General features: G+C 41.9%; 1 protein-coding gene across 5 annotated transcripts; it reads right to left on the reverse strand.

The window, feature by feature from the left end:
- Positions 1-4,677: 4,677 nt before the first annotated feature.
- On the reverse strand, positions 4,678-11,892 carry NPY5R (neuropeptide Y receptor Y5). Of its 5 annotated transcripts, none has more exons than XM_063156273.1 (3): positions 11,611-11,892; positions 9,610-9,879; positions 4,678-8,934 (listed from the first exon to the last, which is right to left on the reverse strand). In XM_063156273.1, exon 3 carries the CDS (start codon positions 6,624-6,626, stop codon positions 5,295-5,297), a length of 1,332 nt encoding a protein of 443 aa, XP_063012343.1. In that variant the 5' UTR covers positions 6,627-8,934; positions 9,610-9,879; positions 11,611-11,892; the 3' UTR covers positions 4,678-5,294. The 5 variants fall into 5 exon arrangements, with proteins under 5 accessions (XP_063012343.1, XP_063012342.1, XP_063012345.1 ...); XM_063156272.1 differs by having other exon boundaries at positions 11,555-11,611; XM_063156275.1 differs by lacking the exon at positions 11,611-11,892 and having other exon boundaries at positions 4,678-6,635; positions 8,777-8,934; positions 9,610-11,166.
- Positions 11,893-16,414: the final 4,522 nt, after the last annotated feature.

A 16,414-nucleotide genomic window follows, 5' to 3' on the forward strand; every position in this document is an offset into this window, starting at 1 on the left:
TATTACTTTAAAAATGTTTACAATATTTTCTCTTCAAAAGGAAACAATATTAATAAAAGTCTGACTTTTATAATTCTATTAGTTTCATCACCATGGTGCCACTTGTGATCTTAATTCATTGCTCAGCTCTTAAAAACACAATGTGACCACATCTTCATGCCTGCAGTTATAGTCTTTCTGAGGAAATCAGGATTTGGGATTTTTTACCAAGAACAAGCTGTATCAGGCTATCAGGCTTTTTTTTTTTTTTTTTTTTTTTTTTTTCTTTTAATTGGGATGGAGTTTATTAAGGGGACAGGAAATCATGATAACGTGGTAGAGCACATATTTCTAGTATCCCTGGGCTTGAGAGATTTAAAAATAGATGCTGTGGTGAGATTCACTGGCCCAAGTGTACACTCTAGTATGATGACACAGATTGTCTTAATGGCACAGCATGATGCACTCTGAGTGATCTCAGCAAACCTATCTTTATCAAATGGTTGGGAAGAAAATGCTTTTTGTGTTAAAGGAAAATTTTAAGAGGGGTAATTTTGAAGGCATTTAAACCCATACTCACTTATTAGGTGTTACTTCCTGAGACTCAAAAATTTTCAATAGGCTTCTGGGCACCTGTGGGATTAGGAATGTTCAGTGCTACTGCCACACACTAACTGTTCATGGTAGGTGCTTGAGAAGGGTCTGGCTTTGATGCATTCCTTTGGTATTGGCAGAATGTGGGTAAGTAGTGTTAGTGTGGATCTGCTTTTTGTTCTCTTTCTCTTCCTGGAAAAGTTACTTCAATTGAATATGAACATTAGCAACAGCTCTACCTACTCACAGCGTAAGGGCAAACTTCAAGCAATATACCTTCAAAAAGGTGTATATATTTTTGGATCAAAACAGAACAACTGCAGGAGTCTTCATAACATATTGCATGTAAAAGGCTCTAGGAAAAATAGAATATGAGAGGTTTGTATTTAACTGTATATGAAATAAAAGAACAAGAAACCTGACCTCAGAGACTACATACGGTCAAAAACGGTTCAAAAATTTACTTAATTGTCTTTAAAATCATGAGGTTTGTGATTTTACACTATTATTCCAGGCATGTAGGGGGAAAAAAGGAAGTGCCATGTCTAGGACAAGAGTCCTGCCGCTGCTGTAAGGCAGTTCCAGACTGTACTAATGTATTTCCTGGCAAGGATTTATAAATGCAAATAGTGTGTGTATATATATATATATATATATATAATTTAGCTTTCAGCAGAATAAAAGGTTAAATTCCTGAACCCAACAGTATTTATAAAAACCAACTTTCTGGAGACTGTGATGTTTAATACTGTTTGTCGTGTATGCTGCAGAGGGATATTGGGACTACTGTGAAAATCTATTGATATATATGCTTTTCTCCAAAAGTGCAATAATAGCTGACAGACTCCTATGGATAGTGGATAGCAGAAGGTTTTTTTAATTTGTTATTACTTTTGCACAGAAGAACTGGATCCTAACTCAGCATGATTGGAAGTGAGCACTTTTCTTCCTCACTATGCTCTTCTCCTTGGTTCTTACACATCTGCAGATCAATGGATTATTTTTCCCCTTTTCCCAGGTGTTCATATTTCAGAGAAGGAAACATTTGGTCATGAGAGCTTCCAGGAGCAGGACAACCAGCTGCTGTGCTTTTCCTGTGCCCCTGACCTGCCTGGGGCAGAGTTGCCCCCAGAAGGATTCTGTGCTGCCTGCTGGGGCTGCAGCTGCTCTGGGCCCTTGGCAGCCATGCCCAGCTCCCCAGACTCTGCTGCCATGGCCCTGTGGGCAGCCACAGGGGCCCCAACCCCTTCACCACAGCCTCACTAAATACACTCAGTACCAGCCTGGGCAGACCTCCTCTCAGCCCTGGCCACTGCCCTGGCTGGTTCAGGGCTGACCTGGACATGCCAGGGCATCTGGTTCTTCTCCACTGAAAGAGAAGGGGTAAAGGTGAGTTGTTTTAACCTTTGACATTTGCAAAAATTCAACTTTGTAAATGATATTTTGTAGCAATAGAAAAACTAATTTATGTTATGTGAGTCTTCCTAAGAATTTTAACATTCATCATACACAAAGACCATCTGTCTGAAGGCCTTTTTTTTTAATTAATAGAGAGGAATTACTCTACCATTACAATCCATTCTTCTAACTCCAATGGATACATGGCTCTGCAGCTGCTGTTTGCTGATTGCATTTAGTGGATGCTATCAAAACAGAAGTTCTATCTTCCCATTTATTTAGATTTTTTAGTTGCAGAAGGGGTAGACTTTAGCTAACCCAAGGACTTGGTTATATGTGCTACTTGAAAATCCATTTTAATGTGCTTTGTTTTCTAGGAAGCGTGCATTATCTACATCTGTACCTGCACGTGTACCTGTCTACGTATAAGAATGATAAAATGTCATTGGATATTGTGATGAGATAACATTTTCCCAGCACTTATTGGAAACAACAGCACACTGCTAGTCACTGCTGGGCATGAAGCTACAGGAGCATTGACTGCAGCTCAGACCAGGTGAGGCCTAGTAAAGAAGCAAGGGGGAAATATCCTTGTGTTTAGAATTTTTTTTTTTTAATGTTCAAGACTGGGAAAATATTAAATGGATGGTTCAGTTGTTTCTTATCCCTTTCATAGAAGTCACTCCTTTGGGAGTTGCCTAATGCCTGGTTTCACTTGCTGCTGCTCCTGTCTGCTTCGTAGGTATTCCTTGCTGCTAGGGGATCCAGCTACACTGGCTGCTGAAGTTAAGTATTTTAAAAATTTAAAAAGCTATTTTAATAATCTATTGTTCCAGCAGTATCTATTCTGTACCATTTGTACTCTATTAAGTGACATATTATAGGGTTTTAGAAGATAATAATCTGCAAAATGCAATAGTCAAGGAAAAAACTATTAAAGTATATCACTACTGAAAACAAAGAACAATGGGTTAATGGGAACTAGAGGTTAGAAAAATTCTTTAAGGAGAGAAGCTATTACCCACTGGCATGTAATAAACTCCTTAGCAGACAATGGCTTGGGGAGGAAAGGTCTCAGAGTTATAACACTGTGATAAGAAATAAGCTGATGATTCTTCAAAACAGAAGAACTGCTTTCACTTTAAAGACTGTCTGGAAAGGACATATCTTGAGGGAAAAAATTGCACAATGACTGTTTCCAACCACCCATTTATAAAAATAATAACTTTGTTTCTCAGTCTGTAGAAGAAATATACAAAAGCCTATTGGATAAAAATTCTTAGTGGAGAAAAGAAAATAATCACCAGCTATAATTGATGAAAGGTGTTACAGTTTAAAACTCAAAGCAAAGGCTTTGTATATTTACTGAATCCTGAGGGCAGAGATGGATTATTAAATTAATCTGGGGCAGGTAAGTATATATAAATATACACTTTGCATTTGTGCTGTGAAATATAATATGACTTAAGGAAGATACTTGTGATTCAAATTTGGAAGCAAGCATACTAGTCTGGTTAAAAGGAGACAAGGGGAGAGAGGAAATGCAGAAAACGTGTGTGTGTGTATGTGTGTATTTGTGTGTTTGCACACATGGAATGACAGAATGGGTATGGGTCAGGTTGGAAGGGACCACAGTGGGTCACATCTGATCCAACCTCCCTGCTCAAGCTGGGTCATCCCAGAGCACAAGGCACAGGATTGTATCCAGACAGTTCTTGAGTATCTCTAGTGAGGGAGACTCCACATCCTCTCTGGGCAATCTGTTCCAGGGTGTGCTCACCCACACAGTAAAGTTCTTCCTCATGTTCAGGTAGAACTTTCTGTGCATCACTTTCTGCCCATTGCTCCTGTGCTATTGTTCTGCACCACCAAGCAGAGCCTGGAAACATCCCTGCAGCACCCTCCTTTTAGGCACTGACAGACATTGATGAGCTCCTATCTCAGCTGTCTCTTTTTGAGTCTGAACAGGCCCAGCTCCCTCAGCCTGTCATTGTAACAAAGATGCTCCAGTCTGGTCATCAATTTTGTTGTGCTGCACTGGATCCATTCCACAAGCTCCGTCTCTCTTTTGTCCTGAGGAGCCCAGAGCTGGACACAGCACTCCAGATGTGGCCTCACCAGAGCTGAGCAGAGGGGCAGCTGGAATGTTCTTCCCAATGCACCCCAGGACACCATTGGCCTCTCGGCCACAAGGGCCCTGCTGGCTCATGGGCAGCTTGGTGTCCGCCAGGATTCCCAGGCCCTTCTCAGCAGAGCAGCTTTCAGCAGGTCACCCCCAGCCTGTCCTGGTGCAGGGACAGGTTATTCCCCCCTAGGGGCAGGACCCTGTGCCTTTGTTGAATTTAAAAGTAATCCACTCTGCCCCTCCCCGTCCATCTGCCAAGGCACACATGCACATGTTTATTTGAAAGCTGTTATAACTTTGCAAAGCAAGTCCGTCAGTTATAATGAAGTGAAGTGAGTTTTTACATTTTGGTAAAGGAAGAGAAAAATTCCTGATGTCTTTGCATTTTCTTTTACTTTCCACTATCATTTGCTTAGATAATGAAGGCTTACTCTGATCAGAAATGTGTTGTGGGTTCAGGGGTGTCATCACTGTGAGAATAAAGACATAACTATAGATAAATTCAGGCTGGATGAAAATGACATAAAATGACAAGCCAGAGTGAAAATTGTCTGAAGAAATCAGAGATAGGTTGTATTGGATAAGTACAGTGGGATGGAAACAATCAAGGCAAGAACAATGACCCTCAAACCCATTTCAGGGAATAAGGCAACCAAGGAATAAGCAGCAAAGTATCTTGCAAAGATATTGCAAACTATGAGTCAAAGAACTAAGGAAAAATATTTTCCTAATAACATCCAGAGAGATTTAATTATATTAGAAAACAGTCAAAGCTGGCACTGAAATAATCTCAACAATAATTATTTAGTAAATTATATGTATTTTATTGTAGTTTTATGACAGTTAATACTGACATGTCTAAGCAGTCTGTCTCACATTTATTACTCATTATATATTCTGTATAATTCCAAAGTACAGGTTGCCAACAATTTGGGTAATGAAAATGGTGTTGTGGTTTTGTACACTGAGCATGATTTCCTACATGTAACAGATAAAAGAATATTATAACATATGCATATATTTCTGCCCAATGCAAGAAATACATGCAGCCATAGAACTGTCCATCCACAAAAAAATGCTACCAATCACAACCAACTCACACTAACTAAACTAAACTAATTGAGCTTTTACAGCTATACACACCACTAGGCTTGAAAGCCATACTTGTTTGTTTTACTTTATCTTGGGGCACATAAAATCATGGTATTTGGCAGCACGGAATAAGGGACATTAAATCAGCTTTTATGCTGTTGTTAAGAAACCCATAGAGGATGGGATTCAAGCAGCAGGACATCATACCCAACAAATGGCATATGCAATATACTAATTTAAAGTGCCTGTTGGAAATGAGAGTGGCATTAAAATCTGTGACAATGTGGAAAAGGTGAAGAGGCATCCAACTGAAGCCAAAAACTAGTATTAGCACTGTCAGTCTGCAAAAAACCCTCCTCGATCTTGTCTTAATTCTTATGATGGACTGGGATACTGTAATCATGTTCTGGATCTCTGTGTTTTCTTCTGGTTTCATTTCAAAACAGATAGGGATCCCAGGGATGAATTTACTGGAGGAAAAGAGCTGGCTTTTTTCTGTGTCAGAGGTTTCTGGGTGATCTCTGGAATGAGTATCCTGATGATGCCTTGAAATAGCTGGCATCACACTTGAAGTCTTTCTACTGTATCTTCTGTGGTGCCTTCTGCCAAAGGCACAGCTCCACCTGGAATATCTGGAGGGTTGAACCTGTGTGCCAGCACTCTTAGAGGGATGAAGAGTTAGGTTTATCATCTCCTTTTCTTCCAACTTGTTTTCCTTGTTTGACAGCCTAGCACCTATGCTCCTGCAGACGCTGGTGTGGCTGGCGGTGAGGCACGCCAGCGGCAGGATGTACTGCATGAACAGCAAGGCTATCGTGAAGGCGATCCTGTAGGAATCAGAGGGCCAGGACTCGATGCACAGCAGCCTGTTCTCCAGTCCCTCCAAATTCAGAGTTTTGCTGAGGTCCACGGTTTTATGGAAAACTGGCAGAGGGGAGCAAATTGTGAAGCCAAAGGCCCAAACGATCACTATTAAGAAATAGCCTTGCTTTGCTGTGAGATTGCTGGAGAGGGGATACTTTATCATACGGTACCTGACTGCAGCAATAGATATTAGCATCAAAGTTGAAACTAGGACTGAGGCACACTGGAGGAAGGGCATTACATGGCACATGACAGTGCCAAACATCCATTGGTCAAGCAGGACGGATGTCAGCGTGAAAGGTGAACAAAACAGCACAACCAAGATGTCAGAAAAGGCCAAGTTTCCAATGAGAATGTTTATTACTGTCTTCTGCTTGCACTTTAGTAGGGCCATTAGTATAAGTAGATTTCCCACAAAGCCAGCCAGACTTATAAGTGTGTACAGCCCAATGAGAAAGTACTGCATGTCATCAACACTACTCTTATAGTCTTCCCAGGCAGAAAAATTCTTTGTTGCAGCAGAGGTGTTCTTGGTATGTGTGCTGTTGGTACGGTCTTTGAATTCTAAATCCATTTTACAGTCCTGCTTAGAACGAGAAAGTCATTAATTAGCATCTGAAGAAATTATGATATTGATGTTAATCAGAATGTAAAAATACATAAATTTACCTTTTACCTCAATGCAAATAAATTACTATTGATGTTACTCTACTGTGAGGCAGATAACTTCAGGTCAATATGAATTAGCTAAGTAGATTTTATCATTTGGTGTTCAGCCCTCCTAGGACTCCTACCTAGATGCTCACGTGGGAGAATGGCAATTTACAGGTCTCCATTATGATGCTGCCTTTTAACTGTGTTCTGCTGCAGAACATATTGTCAGGCTTTCCATGAGGGAACAGTTAGCTACAAAAGCAATACACCTCGAGTTGGTGAGATTACTCACGTGAATAACAGCCCATTGATATGAGTAAGGAAATGACAGTCACCATCTGGGCAGATGGCTAATCATTATATCATTGCAAATTATAAAGAAGGCACCTGAAAATGCATATGCTAACAACTGCAGTAATGTTTCTTACCTTGCCAGTAGACAACTAACAAAAAACAGGTGAGAGCTTTCAAAAAGGATCAGGAAATCCATTGTCAGTAATCCAAGATGGAATTCCTGATGTGTGTATAGAAAACATCTTCCACTGAGTGCTGAATATAGTTTAACTGTGCTCAAGCAGAAAGGAAAACTAAAAAACAGCTAAAGTAATTGGATGTAATATAGAGAGGACAGTGTTAACTGGAGACAAACTCCACACAGCCATTTGAAAATTCAGTGAACTGCTACTTATTCAGCACAGAATCATCTAGTGTTAAACCTAGCTCAGCACAAAGTTATTCTGCCTACTGAATCTTCATATATTAGTCTTCATTTCAGAACAAACAGAAAGACATGAGACTTCAGTTCAAACCTCCATTTATCTTAAACACTTGCATGTACTAGAATTTCAAAGTCAAAATTCCCCAGAGTGCCAACGTCCTGTACAAAACTGCTTAATGTTTAGAAATCTTGCATAAGAGAAAACAAAAAAGATCTACAAACCCAAAGCTTATGTCAACACAGCAGAAAGCTATATCTGTCACCTAAAAAGGCAGGGCTCTTTGAGACTGTAGCAATCCTCAGCGAGCTGTACCATGCTGACATTTTCAAAGTGCAATAATATTATTTGGCTCCCTCCACACATGCAGATATGCTCCTTCCTTCACATCATGTGTGTTCCTATGATTTGAGCCAAAGGGAAGCTCAAACCATAAAACAACCTGAGAATGTTCACTCACTGTATTGTGATGTGAAGATCCTCCAAGTAAGAGTAGAAATATATATATGAAAAGATCTTGCAGGTAAAATGTTGGAAAGAGGTGAAAAAAAGTCAGCCTTCCCAATTTGCCTCAACATTAAAGTGCTTTTTAACAGCTAAAACTGAATTATGAACTGAATACATGAAATTAGATAACCGAAATATTACAATTGTGTGTATATGAGCAGAGAGGCATTAATGCATATTATTTCTGTTCAGTTTCTTCTAGTCTTTAATGAAATGGTGGAAAACCATATAACAGACAAGTAATGATATCTGAGTCTACCTTTGCCTCTAGACCAACTTGAAAGGAGCAGACTAGAGATTTGGTAAGTGATCTAATCTCTCTGTCTCTACATTGATACAATCAGAAGTTTTCATTTTGATTTCTCTTTATACAACTCTGAGCTCATGAAGTAAATAGTTTTTTATTTAATTTTTCTGAGCTAATTTCTGAGTTGCTAGTAACTAACTGAAATTGGTATGTGCACCACAGAGACTTTCCAAATCTGCTGAAATTTCTACTACATAACTTTTTCTGCCCTGGATAAGGTAAAATAATGCTATGAATAAGACCAAGGAACAAAATTTTATGTAGTGTTATGTTGTAACATGTTTAATAAATTAATGTTTACTAAATTCTTCTTGAAGGTTTAAGTGAAAGATTGTTGCCAGTTTCTGTGGATTTTTACACCTCCCCATAAAGCTCTTGCAGTGTGGATTTAGCAGAAGGGTTCATTGTTTTTTTTAATTCAAATAATGTCTTTAAAAAAAAGAAAACATGCTGGTTTTCTGAAGCAGACATATTTTGTTGGGATACATCAGTACTGAGGAAGTTTAGCAGGAGTGCCTCTGAAGTCCAGCATGGGCTTACCAGCTCTGTTCCTTCTGTGCTACGGCTGCCCTCTAACTCAGGTGACAGACAAACTCTTCCCTACCACGTGTCCTCGTTTCCATGAGGAAGGAGCACTGGAAGAAGTCACAACATGATCTCTTCAAACCCTGGCTGGACACCTAGGGCACCAAAAATGTCTGTGGAGCATAGAAAACCCTTATATACCATCTTCCTGTAGTCACAGTTTCAGAGTGACCGCAAGACAGAGAGGGAAGGAATAACAGTATAATCTACTGATTTCAACAGACAACTGCTGTGCTGACACAGGTTCCCTTTGCAAAATGCCCAAAGAGAATTTTAATTTTGGATGTGTAAAAAGAAATCAGGCTTTCCCCCTAATTTCAAAATATGCTAAGTAGATCTCTTGATCTCTGGGGTTTTTCTCCTGCTCAAAAAGAAACCAGTTGTTGTCAGTCTGAGTGCCAGCAGCAGTAAAGATGCAAACAGAAGTTTTCCTCCCATATCGTTGATCTCTAGTCCCCAAACTCATCTTAGCATGCCGCTGATTTCACAGGGCTGTGTGCACTTATTGGCATTTATCTTCCTGCTTTGTTTTAACAGCTGTTCCTGTTCTCAGAGATTGGCTCACCCTCCCTTATGTTGGTTGGTCAATCCCAGTGCAGCACGTGGCTGTAACTTTCAGGGAAATGGAAATTCCTGGAAATCCCATTGTGGAAAACAGAATTAAGTAATACAGCCCTTTTCAAAATCTTCACCTCATATTTGAAGTGTATTTCTAAACTAAATGCGCGATAGCACCAGGGTGGCTTCCACCTGTTTTCAAAGCTGAGATTTAGTTAATCTGAAGGTACCTGCTGGAGGTTTTCTAGCTGTCAGCTCCAAACGTTGGATCACTTTCACCTCCTGCATCTACCAGTCAAGCAAACGAGGTCCCCGTTCTGTAATGCTGGTCTGGACATGGCACATTCCTGACTGCGCTCAGCTACACCTGTGGGAGCTCTGTGTGGCCTTGCCCAGGTCTCCCGTAGTTTCACTGGAATGCTTGAGGCTGGAGGCTAGGCTGCTCAAGGCAATAGAAACTGCAGTTTTGTGGCAGGATCCAAGGTAGATTCGAATATTTACTGTAAGAGTCAAATGATTGAAGTTAGCATTTAGCTGAGTTAGAGGCACCAGAAAACCTGTGCTAATTTAACATGCTTAACATCTTATACTTAACATCATTTTTTCACTTAAAGCTGTTGCTTAAATAAATCATAATTTAGGAAAGTTAATAGGCTGGATATTTCTATTTCTCCATATATTTAAACAGAAATTTTCAAGAGCACAAAAGTTAGGCAGGCAACCATCATCCTCTAAAGGCAATTGTTTTCTCCGGAAATGTTCCTTCAATTAGATGAGATACTTATATTAAGGTGTATTCATGGATAAGAGCTTATATCCCACAATATTAATACCTATTAAGTTATCTCTGACTGGCTGGTCCTTGTATAGTCCAGTCAGTTTAATCCTTGCAACAGGGCAATTAACCTTTATAGCTGTGAACAATTTACAGTCTTGGATGACCTTTCTCTATGTTAAAAGAAGAAAAAAAACAACCAAAAAACCCACAAAATAATCTCAGAAACAAAACCCCCCTGAACCCCATGATGAAAACATACAGGGAGGAAGCACATTGTGTAAATTTGTAAGTACAACCTTTCTGCCCTCATAAGACTGGAGAAATATCAAGACTGCACAGAGTAAGTCAGTGAAGGTTTTTAAGCATCCACACAGATGTAAATAGTTAATATGAGTAGCCGTTACTGCACGACCAGCAAGGCTTTAGGAAAGCACTGAGCTGTGTTGTTACAACCTAAGAAATAATACCCTCACATCAATACCGACTGAGATAACATGCGAGACAAAATCTGAAACCACTCAAGTGTTGCATTCGCTACACAAGCTAAGGATAAAAATCTGCTGATTGTCATGTTCTTGTTCCTAGTGTGCAACAGCAAAAACTAGTGTAAAAATCTAGAAGAATTCAACAGATTGAAATTACTTCAGAAGTCAAAAAAAAGCCCGATTTTTGTACACATTAATGGTCTGCCTATTTCTCTGAATCACCAAAAGAACTACAACATTATTCCAGAAAATAAGAATACAACTTCCCAAATTATGCCGAACCCAACGAATAAGATTGTATGTCCAGCTCCAAGGAAATGCTATGGAACATAATGGGCTATTCGCTGGCCAGAACAGAAAACTTGAAACGCCTGGCTACATTTTTTTTCCAGGGAGCACAGCAACTCCTGGCTCGCAAAAGCACCAACCACCCCAAAACGGGAACGAGTGATATTTGTGCCCTTCCACGCCTCCCTTGGGAACCACTCTGCGCCGCTCCGCGTCCGAAACCGCGCTCCCGTTCTCAGCCCGAGCCCCGGGCGCCCCGCGGCCGCCGTGACACCGCCACCCGCGGCAGGGCTGGTGGGTCCCTCATCCCATCCCCGCGACACCGCCACCCGCGGCAGGGCTGGCGGGTCCCTCATCCCATCCCATCCCATCCCCGCGACACCGCCACCCGCGGCAGGGCTGCTGCGCTCCCTCATCCCATCCCATCCCCGCGACACCGCCTCCCGCGGCAGGGCTGGTGGGTCCCTCATCCCATCCCATCCCCGCGACACCGCCACCCGCGGCGGGGCTGCTGCGCTCCCTCATCCCCGCGCACTTGGTGCCAGGGCGGGGCCCCGCGCAAACTTGCGCGGCCGCCCCGCCAGGGGAGGGAAGCTGAGCTGCGCCGAGCTGAGCTGAACCGACCTGAGCCGAGCCGAGCCGAGCCGAGCCGAGCCGAGCCGAGCCGAGCTCCCCGTTACCTGCGCGCGTGTCCCGCTGCGGGCGCCCCGCGGCGAGGAGGGGCAGCGGGGGCGGCGCGGGCAGGGCGAGGCGGCGGCTCCGGTCCGCGCTCAGGGCTCCGGTTTGTGCTCACGGCTCCGATCCGCGCTCACGGCTCCGGTTTGCGCTCACGGCTCTGATCCGCGCTCACGGCTCCGGTTTGCGCTCACGGCTCTGATCCGCACTCAGGGCTCCGGCCCGGGCGGGTGGAGCGCGGCTCCGAGGAAGCGGAGGGAGGCGCGCAGCCCCCAGGGCTGGTGGCATCTTACATGGGTGCTGCGGTGGCGCCGGGGCTCGCCCGCTCGGCGGAGCTGGGGCTGGGGCTGGGGCTGGGGCTGCAGCGGGGGGGCACTTCGGGAGGCCGCTCCAGGCAGCCCTGGAGCCCGGTACTTCAGCGCCGCGCGGTGTGACAATCAGAGTTTCCATGGAAATACAGCGAGACGGTAAATACACCTCGCGCTCGCCGGGGCCGAGGGGATGCTCTCAGCGCCTCACCCGGCACTCGGGGCGCGGCGTTTTGCCAGGGTGAAACGCGCCGCGAGTCTCGGGACACAGCGAGGCGCGAACACAGACAGGCAATCACAGAACGCTGGGCAGAGCTCCCCTCTCTTCGGCTGGAGCAGGGCTCCGCAGGTTTTTATCCCTCCTGCTCAAATACCCTTTAATGTTTATTTTAGAACAGGTGGAAGGCAATGGTTTTCCCCCCAAACAGTTTTCCTCGCTGAGCTGAGTTCGGTTCTTACAGAGCAAAATATCTGAAGGGTGGTTTTAATTTTATCTGAACAATCAGTGAGAAAGCAGGGCATTTTCTTATATGAGCAATATTTTAAAAGCTAAAAACTGTTGGGTATGTCATAGTACAAAGCATGAAAAGACAAACTCTGCTACTCTCAGCAGCTGTTATCTTCTAGCACAAGAAGAATCATTGATCATAGTCCTATTACAGATCTACAGCAGAACTCAGTGACATGCGGGTCCCTGGGAGCGCAAGGGGCAGAATCTGACACAGAAATGTAATGACTTTCCCATTTGCTAAGGTGCTACTTTGACAGTTGATATTAACACAGCACTGCAGAAAAGCCGTCCCTATAATTAGCCTGTGAAAGACTGTACCACACAAAGACAAAACAACTGGATCAATCATATTGTAAAATAACCTTTGAAAAGTCCAGGTAGGTTCCTTATTTAACTTGGGTATTGTGAAAATACTCATTGAGCCATCCAGGAACAAATCATTTTCATCTTCAGCAGATGAGCTCAGGATGGTAAAGAAGATTTCGTCCTATCTTCTTTTGAAGATTTCATCCCATCTTCTTTTGCCTGCTTCTGCATAATTCACCACCCACTGCTGGTGAATCACTGCATGTGCAAGTGGAGCACAGGGAGCTGCCAGGTGGAAGTGAGGTGCCAATCCATCTCATGGTATTAACACAACTCTCCTGTTAGTCACAACGGAGAACAGAATTAATCCTTTTTAGGCCTGAGTAGCTGTTCTTAGCATTTTTGATCATCTTCCCACCTAACACTGATGGCTTTGAGGCCTTTCACGCAAATTTTTGACCTATAGAGAGAAACTCACTATGGCTCTAACACATGATGGGCACTATGAACACTTTCCCTGCTTCTCTTGTTCCAGGAGAGCTTCCCACATTGCTGGCCCCACTGCTTGAAGTGGAAGGTCTCCTCTGGAAAAAGTGTAGTTTTAAAGACACTACATCTTTCTATGGAAACTGCTGGCTACAGCAGACTGGTAGTGTGTTTTACAAGTAGTCTAAATTTGCTGGCAGAGCCCAGTGGGAAATTAAACTTTCTTATATTGCACAAGTGTGATTTATGTGGGATGCCATTGTACCTTCATGAAAGTACAAACAGCCTACCATCATGTTAAGCCATTTCTAAGGTCACCGAGTACAGTTTCCCAAGGAGCCTCCAGAAAATATGTGCTTCTTAGCAGGAGTAGTCAGTAAGACAAGTAATCCTTCCTCAAAGCAATTCTCTCTAAGAGTAAAATATTCTACTTTGTTGTTGTTGTTGTTGTCTTATTTTAAAAGGGTTCATCAGCCAGTAATGTATTGGCAGGTGTGAGATTATTTGTTTTATTCCCCACAGACCTGTAAATAACACCACATTTTCCTCAACTGTGTCTGTACATTTCATCCCTGATACTTGCACACATCAGAGACAACTGCTATTCAGACCACTATAATTTTTCCTTTCCACTGTTTGTGTACCTCTGTCTTGCCAGTAACACTACTGAATAATGAAATCAATAATCTAGAGATAGAAAAGGTATGGCCATTAGAGATACCAAATGTCAGGAGTGACAGCAGATCACAGCACAGGTTCCCTAGAGACCAGCTACCATATGATTGCTGAGATCACAAAGGAGTCCTCGAGGAAGTAAGAGACAGTGATGATGAAAGGTACCTCCTCTGGGGGAGCTGGGGAAAAATGGTGCATCAGAGAGAGAAGGCTGGGATTCCTGAGTCAGAAGCATACAACAGAAAATACAAGAGAAAACTCTGTGTCTATATGAATTCAAATTAGTTTTGTCATGTTTCTTACTGCAGTCCCAAATGTATCTTTCTTTTGGGAGAATCATTCCAATATCCTAGAAAATTTTGCCTCTAAAGGCAAACTGTGGAAGATATGAAGACTAAAATCCCTAATGGAAATCTGTGAGAACTGATAAATGCCACAAAACCAAAGGTCTAAAGCACCTAATATCCAGTTCCTCAGCATGCAGTCAATCATCAAAGTCAGAGTTTGTCATGAGACAAAGTCTAGTGTTATTGTAAAGTCTGCTACCAATCCATGGGCAAAACAGTTTAAGCCGCAGGACATAGCTGCTACAGAATTTGAGAGATTTTGTGAGATACATATAAAGCATTTGTGTTGGTTAAAATTCTTCACCCAACCACTTCATGCCCAGAAAAATTCTAATAAAACACTATGAAAAATACCACCAATGTCTGGCTTCTGTATGGTCCATCCCTTCCGCAGATTCTTAGCTTACTTAAAGCAGCAAGACTTGGACTTCTGAGAAGGAAAGGCAGCACACCTGAGGGCTAGCTAATAAAATACTTCCAAGACTGAGCCTGTAATTAATAAATTTTGCTTCCTAACGTGCCATCTCATTTTTTGGCTGGTGTTATATACATTGACCTGTCTGAATGTTCATGTGTGGGGTCTATTTCTGCTTCATCTGAAGCCAGATGAGAGCTTTTGTATGAGTGTATAGGAGTTTGAATTCTAAATAGGCAGTGGGGTGCCCATAGCAGAAAACATGGCTTAGTGTTTTAGCCAGGTGGACATAACTTAGTTTGTAGCTCAAGCAGCCTTTAAGCAATACTTCATGTGATCAGGATAGATTTTCATTAGTCAGCTTGGCTGTATTGTTGAAAATTGAACTGTAGCAGCAAGAATGACAGCAGAGATGAACCACATAATCATTCATGCAGCTTTTTTGGGTTTGTGACATTAGCAGTCAAATGAAGTATTGTTATGCTTGGTGTCAGATGCAGTTATGTCAGAATAAACATGTTCTTAGCCAAAGAGAATTTGCTGCAATTCAAATTACACTCAACAGCAAAAGGCCTATTTAGTCTACTGATGACAGACTTTTGCCCCAAGGACTATGAGTTCCCTTATCTTTGAACAGAGTAGTGTGAAATGCAATTATTTCAATGGCACTGATCTTCATTATTAAAATATAAAACCAATAAAAAATAAAGTTTAAAAACCCCTTCAGAGAGTGTTTCCATTTATTTCTGTAGTGGTGACTTCACTTTGTTTTATACAGAACAGAAGAGACAAGTGACCCTCCTGGTGTTCTTTCACTTACTGGATTTTAAATTTTAGGGAGGGATTGCATTGCCTGAACACACGAAGATACATTACAATAAAAACAACAGCCTCATTTTATGAAATGTTTTCTGAGTTTTGCAGTGAGAAAAAAAAATTAATGGATTTAAATCTTAGTCTATTTTTTCTATATGTTTTTTAAAACACATCTCATTCCCTTCTCAAAGGTTTTGCTTCAAAGAATTTCTGTATTCTTTTACTCAAGCTGTTCTATTTCCTTAATTGAAATTCTTGTGTTCTGTTTATTGTACTTTCTTTTTGCAATGTCATGCCTTCACACAAACAAACACGTGTACAAACAAAGTCATCCAATCCAGGGTGCCTTTGATGTACTGAAAAATGTATTCCCTGGAAGAGGATAATCTTTAACACAATGGTTATCTTGCTACTCCAGTGTTCTCATGTCCTGACAGTCTTCATCAATAAAATAAGAGTTATGAGGAATTATTTGACATCTTTGTGAGCTTGGAGCTCCAGATGGAGACCATCAGCTTGGTGTTGAGACTGGAGATGCACAGGATAGCCAGGATCTGCTCATGCCAGATTTTCCTACGGAGCATATCCGATGCACAAAATGTATTTTATACAGCTATAATGGAAAGTTTGAAAAGAATCAGGATCTGTTTATTAATTTAGAGTGATTATTTTTTAGTGCTCACATGTATTAGTGCTCACATGTATGTGAAATGCTTCAGAGAAGACTGATTTAGTCATCTGAGGTGGACACAAAACAGCATGGTGAAACAGAAAGCTTTTAGCTAGCAAGGCTGGGCTTATAGCATGTGTGTACATATAAATACATATATAAATATGTGTATGTATGTGTGTATGTGTGTACTTATGTACATACACTTACATGTAGAACATGTCAGGGACCAAGCAGTGCTTTCCATTGCTCTACACACACACTGTTAGATGCCT

Source organism: Melospiza melodia, chromosome 5 (genome assembly GCF_035770615.1).
Source record: "Melospiza melodia melodia isolate bMelMel2 chromosome 5, bMelMel2.pri, whole genome shotgun sequence".
Taxonomy (NCBI): domain Eukaryota; kingdom Metazoa; phylum Chordata; class Aves; order Passeriformes; family Passerellidae; genus Melospiza; species Melospiza melodia.